Source organism: Cololabis saira, chromosome 5 (assembly GCF_033807715.1).
Source record: "Cololabis saira isolate AMF1-May2022 chromosome 5, fColSai1.1, whole genome shotgun sequence".
NCBI lineage: Eukaryota > Metazoa > Chordata > Actinopteri > Beloniformes > Belonidae > Cololabis > Cololabis saira.
Genome location: NC_084591.1, coordinates 14,648,721 through 14,667,514, shown reverse-complemented (window position 1 = coordinate 14,667,514; position 18,794 = coordinate 14,648,721). Strand labels below are relative to the sequence as shown.

The 18,794-nt window shown below is 41.2% G+C and overlaps 1 protein-coding gene across 1 annotated transcript in view; it reads left to right on the top strand.

The window, feature by feature from the left end:
* camk1db (calcium/calmodulin-dependent protein kinase 1Db) overlaps positions 1-18,794 on the top strand; it is a 43,315-nt gene that overhangs the window by 21,333 nt on the left and 3,188 nt on the right. Inside the window, exons 4-10 of the mRNA XM_061720997.1 lie at positions 7,994-8,132; positions 8,459-8,585; positions 9,497-9,572; positions 10,552-10,664; positions 14,203-14,281; positions 18,433-18,520; positions 18,612-18,774. Coding sequence (XP_061576981.1) covers positions 7,994-8,132; positions 8,459-8,585; positions 9,497-9,572; positions 10,552-10,664; positions 14,203-14,281; positions 18,433-18,520; positions 18,612-18,774 — 785 coding nt within the window. The remainder of the gene's footprint in view (positions 1-7,993; positions 8,133-8,458; positions 8,586-9,496; positions 9,573-10,551; positions 10,665-14,202; positions 14,282-18,432; positions 18,521-18,611; positions 18,775-18,794) is intronic.

Below are 18,794 nucleotides of genomic sequence, written 5' to 3'. Positions count from 1 at the left end.
AAATAATACTACTAATGTCATTACATTCTTTAAAAAAATGCATGTACAGTAGGAAAGGACCATCTTTGCTTAGACTCCACTTAACACATCTTCATCATGGCCGCAGATGATGGTGATTATTCTTCACTAAATGCGCTTCGGCATCACAATAACCTTGAAGAAAACATAAAAATGTCTGAGCTATGAGCAACTCACTGCGGTGTGCTACGAGCTCAGACAAAGACGCTTCAGTTTCTGTTTAGTTTGTTTAGTTGTGAGTAGGCACCACAAAAAGTAATTACAAGTTATTTTTTACAGAGAGAAAACGACTTCTTTACAGTCCTATTATAATCTAGATCACTTCAGTTCAGTGCATATAATTGCAATTAAATTCATATAATGCCAACCCAATACACTCTTGCTCTGGAAACCAACAGATCACCATGAATGACTACGTCCACAAAAGTCCAGGTGAATATCACCATGACTAACAGCCACTATTTCCAGCTTCTATCTACAAACTTTATTAACAAGGACATTTTAAAGTCAAATCTTAAAGATAGAGGGGGTGTCTGCCTCCTGAGCCCTAAGTACGAGCTGGTTTTATATGTGAAACGAAAATGTTTCAATTCTATCCCGACTTTTTGTGGAAGCCTGGGAAGAGAAACTAAAGTTGGACAAATATGATTTCTCCTTTGAACCCTCATCAGAACTTTTTTTTTATCAGCTTAGAGGTGTTTCAATGTAATTTTGGGACATATTAATAATGAATAAATACAGTAGTTCCATATTGATGCATGAAGTGCTTTTTTTTCTGCGTACCCTACGGCGTACCCTACGGCGTAGCTGTGGCAACAGAGCCTGCACGGCACTGCAGCGCTCCGCCAGCCGCGCGGCCATGCCGTGCACCGGCGCTCTCCGCTCTCGCCGTGATGGAGACGCCTACATCCCCACGTACACATACAGCTTCCGAGCCGGAGCTGCGGCGGCTCTTCACGGCTGCTGCGGCTCTTCGTGTCCCCGCGGGCTGCTGCTGGGCAGAGAGTCCTGCAGCAGCAGCCCGGACGGCTAACGGCTCTGCTCCCCGCAGAGGGGAGGGAGGGGGGTTACACTGGGACACTGTGAGCCCAGGAGGACCCGTGGGAAGTGGACACGGGGGGCTGGAAGCGAGTGCGCGCATGGGACAGGGCGGGGGGGCGTGGTTTAAAATGAAGACATCTGATTGGTTCTTTCCCTTCCTGGACCTGGACCAATCTGTTTCATTCGGACCGAATAGGCGGGGCTTAGAGGTGCCTCTTTCAAATCTTGCTAGCTGATCAGGGATCAGGGATTTGTTACATAGAATACCTTTAAAGGAGAAATGAAACAACCCTGTCTCCTCACAGTTGTGCTAGATCCTAAAGTTATGTCATCCAGCATAACTACACAACTATAATCTCTTCCTGATGTTCTCATGTCCCAAAGCAACCTCATTCTAATCCAAGTTGAGTGGCAGGAAATGAGTCATCCAGGTCTTAAAGTCTTTAAGGCATGCCCCTACTTCACCTAGCTGACTGCTTTCAGTAAGCTTCATGGATAGGTACAGTTGAGTATCATCTGCATAGTAATAAAAGGTTTTCCCATGTTTTCAAACATTTGTACCTAAAGGAGGCATGTACTGTATAATGTAAAAAGTAACAGCTCAAGTACAGAACCCTGAGGAACACTATGATCAACTCTGGTGTTTGAGGATGATTGCTAATTCTCAGGTACAAGCTGAAATCTAACAGATAAAAATTACTTAAAACAGACCAATGCTGTTTCTTTAATCCAATTACACAGCCAAGCCTCTATAATAGGATTCTGTAATTGATTGTATCAAATGGAGCCCTGAGGTCTAATAGGACATGTTTAGATACAAGTCCCCTCTCTAAGGCCATGAGGTGGCCATTGTTAACTTCCTCCAGGGCTCTTTCTGGACTATCATGTAATTTAAATCCCAATTAAAATTCTTCAAACAGTTCAGCGCAAATGGTCACACAGTTGATTTGAAACAATATTTCCAGAGAACCTCATGTTTGAAGGCTGTGAATAAAGATAGATTACATCTAATATGGAAATAATAGTCTGGGTAACACCTGCATGAATAATATGATTGGGATAGTATCTAAGAGATAAGTGGGTGGTTTAGATGACGCTAAGAGAAACTGAAAACCCACCTGATTATATTATTTAGGGAGAGGTCTTCCTGTTATCAGTAGAGAAATCCTTTTGTTAACACATTGCATGCGTAATACAACTAATCTCACCATTTGTTTTTTCAGCAAACAAGATGAAACTTCTGTCTGATATCACGCTTGTTACTTTTAGATTTGATTGAATTCCAGCTGGACACAGCGGTATTGAATAGCCGAGAGATAATGAGAAGTCATTGAAACTTTATAATAGGACTGCGTGGGTTGCTATGTTCACATGTTTCACTCTGTGGTTTCGAGCTACCCAAAGAGCTGGCTGTGTCTGCATGACAGTAAATTCTCACAAGATCAAGTCATTTACTTTGAAAAAGGTCATTGTTTTAGGTCTGGTTTAGGTTGATGGGTTATAGCTCGTATCCATCGCCATCTGTCCCTAACCCGCTGACCAGAGAAGACTATTTATTTCAGATGGTAGTATTATATTAGGAAACGTGTAAAAGTATGCTCGTAATTAGGCCTGTGTTGAAAAAAACGATTTTCTGATTCTAAATCGATTCTCATATTAATTCCTAAAAATCGATTTGTATTTTTTTTTTATTCATTTTTTTTTTTTTTTTTTTCCCATCATTACATTTTTGCCTGGTGAACTTTAGTCCCAGTAGTTTTGAAAACTCCTGAACTAAATGAACTTTTCTTTAGAGAAAATGCTGGACATTTCAGCTTAAATTTCTAAATGTTATATTAGTTCAATGAAGTTCATATTATCTATATTTACTATAGTTTGCTTGGTTTCTTTGTTATCGGACACGGTTTGTCATGAAATACCTGAAAAATGCCGGGTGCTTCATGGCAAGCTGTGTGTCTGGTGACAGAATAAATCAGACAAGCTAAAATTATTTGTTTACTGCTTGAGCTGTTGCAATTTCTTTCTTTTTTTGCACTTTAAATGGATATTGAAATGCCTATTTGAGTTATTTATTTCTTGGTTATTTCACAATAATTATTGTGAAATTATTATTTCAATAGTTATTTTACAGTCATATAATCCAGGCAACACTAACCCAAATCAATATCGAATCGAATCGGATCGGATCGAACCAAATGGTGATAATCGATTCTGAATCTTAAGAATCGGAATTTAATCGATTCTTGACATTTGAATCGATACCCAGCTTTACTCGTAATAAGACTATAAACCTGTAAATCAACACATTATATCTTGCAGCATCCTACACTTATGAAACAAAGACAGGGAAGCTTTTTTCTGTTTCATTTATTGCAAGGTGAAACACTATCTGTCTCCTGGCTCCAGTGTTTTATTGGCAGAATTGTAGTAAATGTTTTTTATTATTATTATTATTATTTAATTGAGTTTAAGCTTGTCTTATGGACATTATTTAACTTGGACTTATGTTTTTAATCCCATCTTGTCAAATGTTACTCACTCAGAGCTGTTGGCAAATCTTCTGTCTGGCACTTTGCTGTGTGCAGCATATGTCGTCATCATTTCTACGACCTTTCCCCTCCCCCGCGTACTTTCAGTGTTTTTGCATAATGCACTAGCAATTTAGCCAGTGATTATCTGCCGTCTCTTTATCTCTGAAAGGTGCTTAATGTTGCCTTTAAGTCTTTCTTACATAAACGGTGATTGCCAGTCATTCGTGAAAGCAGGCACACAGTCACGCTTGATGCTAAACTCATTATGAGTCACTTGTTTTGTCTTTTGCCTTTTGTAGTTTAAAGTCGCTGAACAGCCGGTGCATTAGTGCCAGGCTTTGCATAAGTACTTAATTTCGTGATGACATTTGGTAGATGTATTAAAACTTTTAAAAAATAAGCTGTTTTTAGACGGATTCACAAAACGTTGTAACGCTTTTCACGTCGTTCTCCCGGATTCACATGGGGAGAAACAAACGAGGACCTCATTTCTCCCTCACCGGGAGAGGGGTCACCGAGGCTTCACCCTAGACCCGGGCCGGGTCTAGGGTGAAGCCTCGTCGGTGAGCGCCTGGTGGCCAAGCCTTTACCCACGGGGAAAGGTCGGGTTTAGCCCGAAGGAGCCACATGGGTTCGTCCTCCTGCAGGAGGGATCAGGTGGTTCGGCTCGTCTGTACGGGTTCGAGCAGATTTGTTGAGAATGAATGTAAGATAATATAAATTGGGATCATAGGTTACAATGAGCTAAGTCAGTCAAGATAAAGTAGGTGACTTTTGTTCAGTGTTGTGCTAGTTACTGAAAAATAGTAACTAGTTACCGTTACTAGTTACTTCATTAAAAAGTAACTCAGTTAGTAACTCAGTTACTTAGACCAAAAAGTAATGTGTTACTATGAAAAGTAAGTTTTTAGTTACTTTAAATAAAAACATTATTTTAAATGCTCCCATTTAATGCCCCTCTAGCCTTCATTTCAGCAGGTACTGTAGGGATTTACATTGTGCATCGTGTTCTGCATTCTAAACAGTCTCCCCGCTTCTTCACTTCCTGTGTCAATAACGTTGGTTGCTTAGCGACAAGCTGAGAACGGCCAATGAGCTTCAGCAGCAGCTGAAGAACGGGAACCTTTGATGAATCGTTCATTACAGTCTCAGATATAATCGATGGAGGCATGTCTGTTTATAAGAATCTTTTTGCCCAGAAGAAAAAAGAGCGACAACAACAAACCATAACTATTTTCTTCTCTCGAAAAAACACAGCTGCACCGCAGGCTTTAGGAGAAAAAGACGCTACAGAGTCGGGCTCAGAAGAGCAGTGGATAACGTGCGAGGCGGTGCTGATCTCCGCAATTTGAAGCCTTCTATAATAATTGTAAAAAGAATTTCAATTATCACGGGTTCTTTTTTGGAAGGTAACCCCTGCGAAAAACCAGGGATTACTGTAATGACAATGTTGCGAAACTCACCTTCTCTTGACTCGCCATGACCGTCATGTTTTTGAAACCACACACACTACGTTTCCTCCGGTCTCCGCGTGTGGGGAAAAAAGCTTCACTGTAGTCAGAAATAACGGAGTAACGCACCTTTTGGTAACGGTAATTGCGTTGCTGAATTTAAAAAGTAATGCGTTAGAGTATTAGTTACCGCAAAACTAACGGCGTTACTGTAAGTCCCAGCACTGCTTTTGTTGCTGTAGTGTGCCGACCATTCAACTTCGGAAACTGGAAATACTGAGTCTTTGGTGGCAACGGAGCTCAGTTCACTGCTCCGTGTGGGTGGGACCTTTCTCAAGTCTCGAGTTGCCCAGATTGAGAGGTGTCACACTTGACTCGTCTGATGTTGCATCTTGGAGCTTGTACATGGGAGCTTTTCCCAGTAGACGAGTTGTTGGACTTGTGCTGGCCACAGTTTGTCCATAACGAGCACAGTGTCCAAGCGTGGGAGTGTTCACAAATACATACGGTGTTGGGACCATCTAGGGTGTATTTCCAATATTTAATTCGATTTTTTTTATAATACTAAGGTGCAGTGCACGTGCAGTGAGGGCTTGCTGGCAGAGGAACGAGAGATTTCCAACACTCACCTCTGACCAGAGGTGTCAAGTAACGAAGTACAAATACTTTGTTACCTTACTTAAAGGTGACCTATTATGAAAAACACGTTTTTTCTTGTTTTAACATCTATAAAGTGGTCTCCCCTCACCCTGCCAGCACAGGGAAGATAAAATACCATGAATTTCTGCAAGGTCTCTGACCCCCGCCGGCCAGAGTCCCCCAGTGTCACGTGGTTTTTTTTGAGCCGTTTAGAATCTGCTCCCGTCGTGACGTCACGACGGGAGCAGATTTCCAGAGGTTCAGCCTCCGCTGCTGAAACCACGCCCACAACCAGCTCTCTCCGCTGCTGGAGCGGTCCATCCTTCAGCCAGTCTGACGCGGCGGCGCGGATCCAGGTTAAATCATCCAGGTTCCCGGGTGGTTTGAGAGCTGGGTCCTTGGGGGTCTGTCCCAGGCAGGACTAGCTTCACCCTACGAGATTTTCAGCGAAATCTGTCGGTTTGATCCCCGATAACGGGCGACGTGGAGCGCCGCGGAGCCATGCTGGGCGCCCGGCGTGGCTCCGGGGCCAGCGTTCAGCATCCGCCGGGCAGATCCGGCTGAAACAGTGCATAAATGTTATTTATATACAACTCATATTTTATTTTTTTAACAATAAAGTTTCCATTTGTGAAAATTCAGTGTTGTGATAATTTACAGGCTCGGGCTGCTCTGGCGGAGCAGGTTTATGCTCCTCCCCTGCTACACGTCATTCAGGGAGCCAATCAGCACAGAGCCTCATTATCATACCCCCCCCTTCCCTAAAAATGAGGCGCAGAAAAAGAGGTTAGAAGCGGTAAAACTAGTGACAGGGCCCACAGGCTGGATTTATGATTTATGTAGAAAAAAACAAGCTTTAGATTGTTTTTAAGACATTCAAGGCCTGTTTAAAATATACATTAAATGCCATAATAGGTCACCTTTAAGTAGAAATTTTGGTTATCTATACTTCACTGGAGTAATTATTTTTCAGACGACTTTTTACTTTTACTCTTTACATTTTCACGCAATTATCTGTACTTTTTACTCCTTACATTTTAAAAACAGCCTTGTTACTCTATTTCATTTAAAACAAAAACTATCCAGTTAAATTGCGCCATATGGATAGAGTGAATTTGGTTGTGGTTGTGGCACAGATGTTCTTGTCCAGTTTTGTTCTTACATCCGTTGCCCTCAGATTCCTGAAACTAAACTTGGATGTACATTCCAATAAACATTAGGATAAATGATAACATGCCTCTGAAGTTTGACTTTTTGCACCATAACAATACTTATAGGCAACTAGTCATCATATCTTCTGCTCTCTGAAACACACGTTAATGCTCAATAGTACACATATATGGTTCTTTAATATATTTGCATTATACTAAGATGCTTTCATTTTCAATGGCTTTTGTCCTTAATGGCTTTTTCCCCCCTTACATTACTTTCACTTTTATACTTTAAGTAGTTTTGAAACCAGTACTTTTATACTTTTACTTGAGTAAAAAACTTGAGTTGATACTTCAACTTCTACAGGAGTATTTTTAAACTCTAGTATCTATACTTCTACCTGAGTAATGAATGTGAATACTTTTGACACCTCTGTCTCTGACAGAGTTTCAACTGCACTCGGAGGAGGCCGGATGCATTGAGCCTGAATGGGTAATAACTTAAACAAATGTGTAATGTATTTGTTTATTTATTCAAATAAACCCTTCAGTCAAAGTCATGGACCAGATAAGCGACAAACAAGCCAGTGTTCACTATGAATGAGCTTCTTTGTGGAGATGAGAGAAGCTTATAGGAGAGGTGCTATCAGCACTCTTTATTGTGGATATATTCCTCACTGAAGGACAACTGTCTGCAGTTTACAAAACTCATCTGGATGACCCTCAGAGCACAAGAAACCAAATACAGCTGCCTGTCATTGATGCAGCTCTTTCTTTTTTTGGAACTTAATTTTTATTTAGTTTTCAACAACAATGCACCACATACATTTTCTTCTTTCTTTTTCCCTTTTTCAGCTGCATACAACATTTGTACTCTTTATACTTAAGTATTAAGCAAATAAAACAAGAGAAAACAACAACACAATTATTCACTCCAAAATATACGTATATAATAACAAACCCATAAATTAAAAAAAAAAAATTAGTAAAGTCAATACTAATAATTGTACACTCCAAGGTACAACGTTGTGTATAGAAAAGCAGGCACCATATTTACTCTAGGGAAAATTGGCATGTGTATAAAATATGTTCTGCAAGCGTTGCATGGGTAAACTATCATTTGTATCAGTTAACTGGTCTTCTGTCTCCTGGGTGCTGATAGGGTGTCTGGAGGCGAACTGTTTGATCGCATCGTGGAAAAGGGCTTCTACACAGAGATGGATGCCAGTCGGCTCATTCGGCAGGTTTTGGATGCGGTCAACTACCTTCACTCCATGGGGATCGTACACAGAGACCTGAAGGTGAAGCAGGATTTAATACCAAGTTAAAGGCGTGTTTGTTGTTGAACCTGTCGTCTTCAGTCTTCCTAAGAGGGGAAATCCCTGCTACTTAACCCGGGTGAGTGCTGCCACATCGGGCGGCGTTCGCCCGCGGAGGTTAAAGTGTCAGGGATTTTCCTTCGGGTTAAAACTGTTTAGGCCTCTCAGCTGACCTGTGAAGGCTCTTACGGGGCAAGTTCACTGTCTGACATCTTTGCTGTCTAGACAATTAAAATCAGTCTGCTCAGACAAAAATTCAAGCTTACGGCTGGACGTCACACGCTGACCTTTTGACCTCTTTCGTTCAGCCCGAGAACCTGCTGTACTTCAGTCCTCACGACGAGTCAAAGATCATGATCAGTGATTTCGGCCTGTCGAAGATGGAGGGGACGGGTGGCGTGATGGCCACGGCCTGTGGGACTCCTGGATACGTGGGTGAGAACCCAAACTTGCTGGAGGATAAAGGGATTTTCTAGTTCAGTGTTTCCCAACCTGGGGTCCGGGCCCCCCCCCCCTCTTTGAGGATATGCAGTTGTAAAAATTATATTTGCACATGTTAAATAAATAAAAAATCCTAATAACACACCTAATGGAGTACAGTAATCCAAGTCTGTATAAACCCACTTAGAAATATATTTTGATCATTTTAAAATACTAAGTTATTTATCAGGATAAAAACTTAAAAATGTATTATTATATCATTATTCAACATTTAATCATACTACTACTCCGACAGGTTGTTAAAGGAAAAATATTAAAAAGTGTAGGTCTCATATTAAAAGAGACATTTTTAAGAAATTATTTTATGTCCTTGCAATTATTTTTTGTTTGTATTTTATACATTGGTGACACAAAAGGAAGGTGAGAAAAACAAAGTACAGGGTAAACCAAAGAGAAATGTATAAAAAAAAACATTTTTTTTTTAAATATTTATTTAATTTTGTTCTCCCTTAATGTATGTTTTTTTTTTTGTCTGTTTGTTTTTTTTTTTTTTTCCTAGGGTAATTAGGGGGAGGGTAGGAATGTGGGTATAATAGAAATCATGCATGTAATTATTGTGAAATAAAAAGATATTAAAAAAAAAAAAAAACATAATTAATGTTCATTTTAATGAACATAACGAATCACTTTACTCTTTTGCTGCTAGTACGTACGGGTCGGGGGGCCCTGCTGGTCTTAGACACAAGTAGGGGGGGCTCAAAGGAAAAAAGGTTGGGAACCACTGCTCTAGTTGGCTCAACTCAGCCTTGTGTTGTGTTTAAAGGTCAAACTGTCTGCATTGTTCTTCTCCGTGAATGTTGGCTTTTTATAATCAATTAAAACAAAAATGATCTTGTTTGTTCCAGCCCCGGAGGTTCTGGCACAGAAGCCCTACAGTAAAGCAGTAGACTGCTGGTCCATTGGGGTCATTGCTTATATCCTGTAAGTACTTGCAGTTTAAAACTGAAGGTTGCTTTGCACATTTGATCAGTGTCTTCATTTACTCTTCTTTGTTCAAAAGGTGAGGATTTATTTAGATCAAAAACCAGCAGGGAAGACTCAGAGATTACAAATATCTTGACCAGGAAAAGCAACCAAACTGGTGTTCCATGGAGACGAGACAAAGTTTCAACCCCGCTAACAGCCCCGTAGAAGTCTTGTAGATTCATATCAACAATTTAACCCAGTAATGGTGCTGGGATTCTTCCTCAGTCCCCCTTTTATACCGGGTGCAGCTTTCATTACCGCCAACTCAGCAGCTGTTTAGGATCTTCATCGTAGACCAGAGTAGCTGCAGACAGATAAGATGAATTAAAAACGGCAGCAAATCTGCTATTGCATCTCCGTGCATTGACTCAAGCCTAATGTAGAAGGACTCTGAAACAATCAAACAATAAATACTGCATGTATATTCAGTCCTCAGTTGATTGAAGCAGCGCTGCTGTGTGAAGACTGCAGCTTGAGCATTGCCCGGAGCTGTGGGACTCTATAATACTGAACCTGGCAGGCCTTACAGTAGGCGGTGTGACGGGTAGCTGCCAACCTAATTCACCCTTTTTATGATCCATTTACTATAAGGTTTCATTTTTAAGATAGTTTGTTTCTGATTCCCTTTACAAATGAAGCTTTTTACACCAAGGCATTAAATGCGCAGCACGGATTTATGTTGGACTTCCATGATCTTTTTTTTCTTTTTCTTCCCCCCATCACATAAAAGTGGATTGTCCTGGTTTTTGCTCCCCTTAGTGTTGTCGATAATCCCTCTGAGCTCTCTCTTGTTGGATGGTATAGGAACAATCACATTGCGACTAATAGAGATTGGATCGCAGCAAATCCTTTTTAGATTTGGGTTAAAATGTCTTACATCAGCCGACTTTGACAGAGACTATTTAATCATTTATCTTGTTCTTTGTGGTTACAGGCTCTGCGGTTACCCTCCTTTCTACGACGAGAATGATTCAAAGCTCTTCGAGCAGATTCTCAAGGCAGACTACGAGTTTGACGCGCCGTATTGGGATGACATATCAGACTCTGGTAAGCTGTGTGTGTGTGTGTGTGTGTGTGTGTGTGTGCGTGTGCGTGCGTGTGCGTGCGTGTGCGTGTGTGTGCGTGTGCGTGCGTGTGCGTGCGTGTGCGTGCGTGTGCGTGCGTGTGCGTGCGTGTGCGTGCGTGTGCGTGCGTGTGTGCGCGTGTGTGCGCGTGCGTGTGCGTGCGTGTGCGTGCGTGTGTGTGCGTGTGTGTGTGGGCAGTATGGACTAAAAAATGTATCACGATAATTTCTGGCATTTATCCCGATAACGATTAAAATTACGATAAAAAAAATACCAATTCAACTCCACCTTTTTAACTATAAATCTATCACCACATTCAGTCTTTGGAGCCCCAAAACACTGCTCTAAAAGATACTAAATGCTACTAAACGTCATCAATGGGAATTTATCTTTCTTTCTTTCTTTCTTTCTTTCTTTCTTTCTTTCTTTCTTTCTTTCTTTCTTTCTTTCTTTCTTTCTTTCTTTCTTTCTTTCTTTCTTTCTTTCTTTCTTTCTTTCTTTCTTTCTTTCTTTCTTTCTTTCTTTCTCTCCCTTTTCTCCATCCTTCTTTCTTTCTTTCCTTTTTCTTCTTTCTTTCTTTCTTTCTTTCTTTCTTTCTTTCTTTCTTTCTTTCTTTCTTTCTTTCTTTCTTTCTTTCTTTCCTTTTTCTTTCTTTCTTTCTTTCTTTCCTTTTTCTTTCTTTCTTTCTTTCTTTCTTTCTTTCTTTCTTTCTTTCTTTCTTTCTTTCCTTTTTCTCCTTTCTTTCTTTCTTTCCTTTTTCTCCTTCCTTCTTTCTTTCTTCTTTCTTTCTTTCTTTCTTTCTTTCTTTCTTTCTTTCTTTCAGGCTAATTTCTTTCTTCCTTCCTTCCTTCCTTCCTTCCTTCCTTCCTTCCTTCCTTCCTTCCTTCCTTCCTTCCTTCCTTCCTTCCTTCCTTCCTTCCTTCCTTCCTTCCTTCCTTCCTTCCTTCCTTCCTTCCTTCCTTCCTTCCTTCCTTCCTTCACGTACGTTGTGCGTGGATTTAACACAGAACCATAAATCAGCTTTACACAAAAACGTCATCAACGGGAATTTATCGTTTTTACAGCGAGATGACAAATTCTTACCGTCTAAATTCTTTAGACGGTTTATCGTGAACGGTAAAATATCTCCCATTCCTAGTGTGTTTGTGTGTGTGTGTGTGTGTGTGTGTGTGTGTGTGTGTGTGTGTGTGTGTGTGTGTGTGTGTGTGTGTGTGTGTGTGTGTGTGTGTGATGGTTGTACCCCCCTGACTTGTATTGTAAAGCCACATTTCCACTGAGCAGTACAGTTCAGCACACAACTACATGTTCACCATCAATAGTTCAGACCCTTACCAAAATAATCGTACCGTAGCTACTGGTTGTTGGCACCTAAACCAGTTGCTACGTTTTTAAGATGCCGCTAGAAACACTTCAGCCAGTTGATCGATCAACAAAGAATCCTCTGTTCTGTGCGACAGAAGGGGCTTCGTCTGGTTTTGTAGTTTGACGGTCCTGGAAGTGAGACTTGTGATTTGCGGTGGTTCTAAATCTGTGTTGCCAGATTGAGCAAGTTTTAGCCCAATTGGGCTGAAAAATATATGTTTGGGCTGCTTTTTCTGGATTCTCCTGAATATTTAGGAGAAATTATTAACAAAAAAGTTGCCTTTATGGCAGAGAAAACTAGAAATGTACACAATAAACTCAATGATATTTGCTTTAATCTACTCAATTTAATTGTAGTTTTTGTTTGGAGCCTGAACTTTTTTTGGGCTATTTAGTGGTGTTGTGAAGCCTGAAATTTATAACGCATTTAATCATTTATGGTTTTAACGTAGAGCTGTCAGCCAGATCTGGCAACCTCGACCTCAGCGCTGGATTTCTTAATTACTTTTCTGTTTGGTGTTAAATTTTGTTTGAAAATGGTATTAAAAAGTCTTAAATTTACCTTGGTCAAACGTGTAGACACCCTGTAAAGGACTGCTGTGACCGTTTTTTGGGGGTTGGGCTCGAGGCTGCCAGCTACCTGGAGGATTCCCGCTGGACTGCCTCTTGCTGATGGGTTTCCACCTCTCTTGCAGCCCCCCGGCCCTTTGCTTCGGGTCACTTGGAGACACATCTAAGTTGATTAACTGCATCAGTAGCTCAGGGCGATGGGCTGCATGCTGCGTGGTCACCTAAGCCGCTGCTGTTGCTCAGTGATTTAGGCCACTAGGCTTATGGTGTGACATCTTAGCTGCTGGTGGGCCCAGGTTGGTCCTGGGTGACTGAATTAATGGAAGATAACACAAGTTGGCATCATGGGTTAGCATGAGGTAACCCAGGCAACTTAGAGTGACTAATGTGTGATGATTAAGAGGCTTCTTATGGTCAAGAAGGAAGGATACAAGGAGTTTCCACTGTTGTCCTGTTGCATCCTTAGCAGGGCTGGGTATCGATTCAAATGTCAAGAATCAATTTGATTCTGATTCTTAATATTCAGAATCGATTATCATGATTCGATTCGATTCGATCCGATTCGATATTGATTTGGCTTAGTGTTATTTAAAATGTTTTTTGAGCTGTTGCCTGAATTATATGACTGTAAAATAACTAGTGAAATAATAATTTCACAATAATTATTGTGAAATAACTCATAAATAAATAACTCAAACAGGCCTTTCAATATCCATTTAAAGTGCAAAAAAGAAAGAAATTGCAACAGTTCATGCAGTAAACAAATCATTTTAGCTTATCTAATTTATTCTCTCACCACGCACACATATTGCCATGAAGCACCTGGCATTTTTCAGAAGTGTCATGACAAACTGTGTGTCCGACTACTGGGATTAAAGTTCACCTGGCGAAAATGAAAAAAAATCGATCTTTAGACATAAGAATCGATTTTTAGGAATTAATATGAGAATCGATTTAGAATTGGAAAATCGATTTTTTCAACACAGGCCGAATCCTTGGGTTTATTGACTGGAGACTTCCGCACAGGTATGATGTCATGCAGGATGGTTGGCTCTGGGGGGGGTTGATCTTGTTTTTACTCTTAAGCACTTTGGCTGCATGTAAAGTGCTATATAAATAAAGTTTGATTTATTATTTCCAAACATCCATCTGACATTTATTCATGTCAAACTGCTTTTTCAATTGCTGTTTTTTTCTTTTGGGGTTTTGGGTTTTATCTGCAGACAATTGATTCAAAACACTCAGAAAAACACACAAGCAAGAACTTTGTTTAGAAATTAATTTGTCTGTTTTTCCAGTCACGAAAAATGCTTTTGCAGTCTGGATATTAAAGTGTAATCATAAACCCAGCAAAGCTTGCACAACATTTCTTTTTCTCCTTGAAGGGAAAGAAAAAAAAGAAAGAAATCTTGCTGCAGTTGCTACAGGTTACAGTTTTTCTCCAGAAATGTCAGACCTGCGTGGTCTGTGAGAAGCATGTAGTGAAGCGTGAGAAGAACATTAAAACCTCAGAGTGCTGGAGGGCTCTAAGCATGTTCTCAGATGGATGTGCTCTTGACTTTTTTTTTTCTTCTCTTTTCCCTCCACAGCCAAAGACTTCATTAACAGCCTAATGGAGAAGGACCCTGAGAAGAGATTCACATGTGATCAGGCTCTTGAACACCCCTGGTGAGAAGCTTCCCCCCACACTGCGCCACAACCAGACCCTCACAGGGAACCACACATCTCGCTGCGATGACACAGCGGTGTGACGCAGATCGCCAGGCTTTATGCATTTGTCATGGAGAGCCTGTCCTCCCACTGTCATCTGCCGCCATGGCTCCGAGCCGCGAACCCACCTCTGCTGGGCGCCGCTAGCTACCGGGGAGAAATCTGATGAGAAAATGCCTCCCAATTAGCGACGGGTCTCCTGAAGGATCCTGGAAGAATGTGCAGGCTTTAATCAACCGCGAGGGTGTCTTCCCGGGGCCGGTGTCAGGGCTAATGAGACCGAGCTGGTGTGGGTTGCCGGCTCCAGCTGAGGCAGCTATAAGTCTGTCATTCAGTAATGGGCACTTTGGATTGTGGGCCGGTCACAGTCATGGGCCCTGATGCATTTATACGGCGTGTGACAGCGGTAACAGGTGCCATAATGGAGAGAAATTACTTTCGTTGACAGGATTTCATAAAGAGATATTATGATGAATGTGACAATTACTCTGCTACAGAAACGGCAGCCCATCCATCAAAATGCCGTAGCGGAGTGGAAATACACTACGAGAGTAAAAGGGAAACGGCGTGAGGATGATTCCTCGGGAATAGTGGATACAGAGGACGGTGCTTGTAACTTTGGAAGTGGTTATCTTTCACTGAGGTCCCTGGTTTGATCCCCGACATCCCCAGTCTACTGAACCCAACACTGATCGCATTTAAAAGTATCTGCTAAGAGACTATAATGTGATCCGACTGCGAATATAAACTGCAACACCCACAAGTGGTGATCGTTGGAGGTCCAAGCAGATCGATGACGAAGCAACACGAGCAGGGGTGGACTGGCCATCGGGCATACCGGGCATTTGCCCGGTGGGCCGATGGTGATTTTGGGCCGGGCTGGCCCAAAAAAAAAAAAAAAAAAAAAAAAAAAAAAAAATTTTTTTTTTTTTTTTTTTTTTGGCCCGGGCCGGCCCAAAATCACCATCGGCCGGCCCGATTTTGGGCTGGCCGATTTTTTTATTTTTTTTGGCCCGGGCAGGCCCATCGGCCCATTTGATTTTGTTTTTTACCTGACAACAACTGGTACCACTGGCCGATTGGTTATGATGAGTTAGATTGGTTATGGGCTGAAGTCTCGCGCCCCAAGGGGCCTCGCGCCCCAAGGGGCCTCGCGCCCCAAGGGGCCTCGCGCCCCAAGGGGCCTCGCGCCCCAAGGGGCCTCGCGCCCCAAGGGGCCTCGCGCCCTGGGCCGTTTTTTTTTTTTTTTTTTTTTCAAATTCTTTTTTTTTTCAATTTTTTTTTCGTTTTTTCCCTTATAAATATCAACAGTCACGTTCAATTACAGACCTAAATGTGTACTAGTCTGTGCATATCAATAAATATATGTGCAATGATGCGCGTGTCTGTTGTTCAGTACAACTGCGTCAAACCAAGCGCAGACACAAGGTGCTCTGATCCGGATCAGGAGTGGAGTTGGGTGGAGTTGGAACAAACTGTCACACAATGTCGAGAGAACGAGACAGAATCAGGAAATTTCCATCAGGGGATGAAAAAAGAAAAAAAACTAAAGAAAATGGAAGAGTTTAATGCCTCTCTGAAAGGCTCGTTTGATAAATTTGTTACAAAAATCACCGATCCAACCGGGTCTCAAGCAGCCGTGGGGCCCCGCGTCAAGGCAAGAGATGATGATGAGGCAGGGGAAGTTATCCAGTATTTTGCTAATGTGAGAGTTAAAATTGCGCATATAGACACCCGATCCGACCCGAAAAACCCAAAAAATTTCGCGCGCGCTCGCTACGCTCACGCGCGAGGGCCCCCCCCAGCCTGAAAATCACAGGACTTATCTGTGGTGGTGAAAGAAGTCAGCAGTATGAATTTGAAAGATATGTGAGCATCCCTTCATGATAAACAGAGGGGGAACGCATTCTGACAGCAGTATTTCACGCTGTCAGAATGCGTTCCCCCTGTTTAAAATGGGTTAATATATCATTGTAGATATCTGAAATGTTCTTTTTGACTAGGAACAATTGAATTACAGATATCTGCAACACATATCCAGTCTAGCTATTAAATGTTAAAACGGCTTGCTATACAAGTTTGCTGGTCTACTCAGAAACAGTACTAAGTACATCTATAACGGGACTGGGGGGGATGGTGTAGGTTTAGGTTTATTAGACAAGAACATACACACCAACAAGACAGTGTACAAGCGGTGTCACAAGAACGTTTGTTTTCATTCATAGGCTTCGTTTTCTTTCCATCAATACCTGGTGGGCCGGTCTAGGCTCAAAATGCCCGGGCCGATTTTTTGTCCCAGTCCAGCCCTGAACACGAGACTGAGTGGCTTCAACTGTGCCTCAGCAGATGAAATTTGATGAAATTTGGCCAACATTGGAAGAACATCTGAGGGATTATTTTATATTTGTACGTCAAAAAACTTCCACAGAACCTTTAATTAGCATTAAAATGTAACTACGGTACAGTTTGATGGAGGAAAATGAATCTGATCAATTTTCATCAATGCCGTCTGGGATGATGGAGGAAAAATGTCGTCTTAATTAGAGAAAGTGCCCTTTCTTTCTTTCTTTCTTTCTTTCTTTCTTTCTTTCTTTCTTTCTTTCTTTCTTTCTTTCTTTCTTTCTTTCTTTCTTTCTTTCTTTCTTTCTTTCTTTCTTTCTTTCTTTCTTTCTTTCTTTCTTTCTTTCTTTCTTTCTTTCTTTCTTTCTTTCTTTCAGGCTTATATCTTTTTTTCTTTCTTTCTTTCAGGCTCATAGCTTTCTTTCTTTCTTTCTTTCTTTTTTCTTTCAGACTCATTTCTTTCTTTCTTTCTTTTTTTCTTTCAGACTCATTTCTTTCTTTCTTTCTTTCTTTCTTTCTTTCTTTCTTTCTTTCTTTCTTTCTTTCTTTCTTTCTTTCTTTCTTTCTTTCTTTCTTTCTTTCTTTCTGGCTAATTTCCTTCCTTCCTTCCTTCCTTCCTTCCTTCCTTCCTTCCTTCCTTCCTTCCTTCCTTCCTTCCTTCCTTCCTTCCTTCCTACCATAAATCAGCTTTAGACAAAAACGTCATCAATGGGAATTTAGCGTTTTTACCGCGAGATGACAAATTTTTACCGTGGGGAATTTTTTTGGCGGTATATAGTGAACGGTAAAATATCGCCCATTCCTAGTAGGAAGCAAGAATTTTTCTATCAAGTTATGAGCGATAAATTACATTATCAAATGACAACATTCCCAGTTTGTCTCAAAATATGGTGTTTTCCTTCCACCTACCCGAATGAACCTATAATGTTTGAACAGATCAATATTGGCCCCTGGATTTTATTGGTTATCAAGTAGCCATTTTGAAAACTCAGCCAGACATTTAGATAATGCTCGTGACTGAAGCATGTCAGTAAGCATATACTTTAGCACTGGATGAAATGCCACAAAACTTAGTGAAAAAGCTGCACTGATTGATCATGCCCACTAATGAAGAACCTGAGCTGTGATTAGTTTGACCTTACTGTCTGTACCAGGTTTCCTTCACTTGGAATCATAACATCAAAAAATAGAGGCCTAGAAATATTTACACCACTTTCACACGTTTAATTAATAGATTGAACTATCAAAATTCTTATAGCTAATTTTCATCAGTAAAGTCAGAAGATGAAGGATCCCAAGTTTTGTGAAAATCGGTTATATTAGATTAGATTGTCCTTTATTCCTCCCTCAATGGGGAAATTCTCTTTGTGCAGCAGCATTACACTCAACACACACATGCAGGGAAAGAGTAAAAAAAGTAAAAGATATATAATTGGCCTCATATTTTGTATTGGTATTTAATTGATGAATATCTTAATGGCATAAATTGATTTGGGAGGGACATTTGCCCGATAACTTCTGAGACTTGAGCAAAAAATGAATCTTCAGCACCAATTAGAGAACTGCCTAGGTAATTACGATTGTCAGAGGTCATGACTCTATGCCACTCACGTGTAGTTTACAATACCCAGACACTTTCAGAGCTAAAAAAGGAGATGAAAATAAATAATAATCCTTACAAAAACTATGGGGTTGCATTATTGTCACTTCTTGGGGCGATGTTTATTTGTATGAATGCGTTACCTTGACTTTCCTCCTTGTTTCGCCAGGATTGCCGGCGACACCGCTCTCTGCAAGAACATTCATGAGTCAGTCAGTCGACAGATGAGGAAAAATTTTGCCAAAAGCAAGTGGAGGGTGAGCATGTGAAAATGATCTTTGATATCAGATATGACTAAAAAACCCGCTTCTGTAAGCATTGTGTCTGCATTCACCCCTCTCTGTGTAGCAAGCGTTCAATGCCACGGCTGTGATCCGCCACATGAGACGCCTGCAGCTGGGCACCAGCTTCGGCAGCAGCATTAGCAGCGCCAACTCCGTGTCGAGCTCGCAGGGCCGAGCTCCGGCCAAGAGCCAGTCTGTGGACTGCGCCCCGCTTTCCCTGAAGGAGTGTGAGTGGCACTTCAGAGTC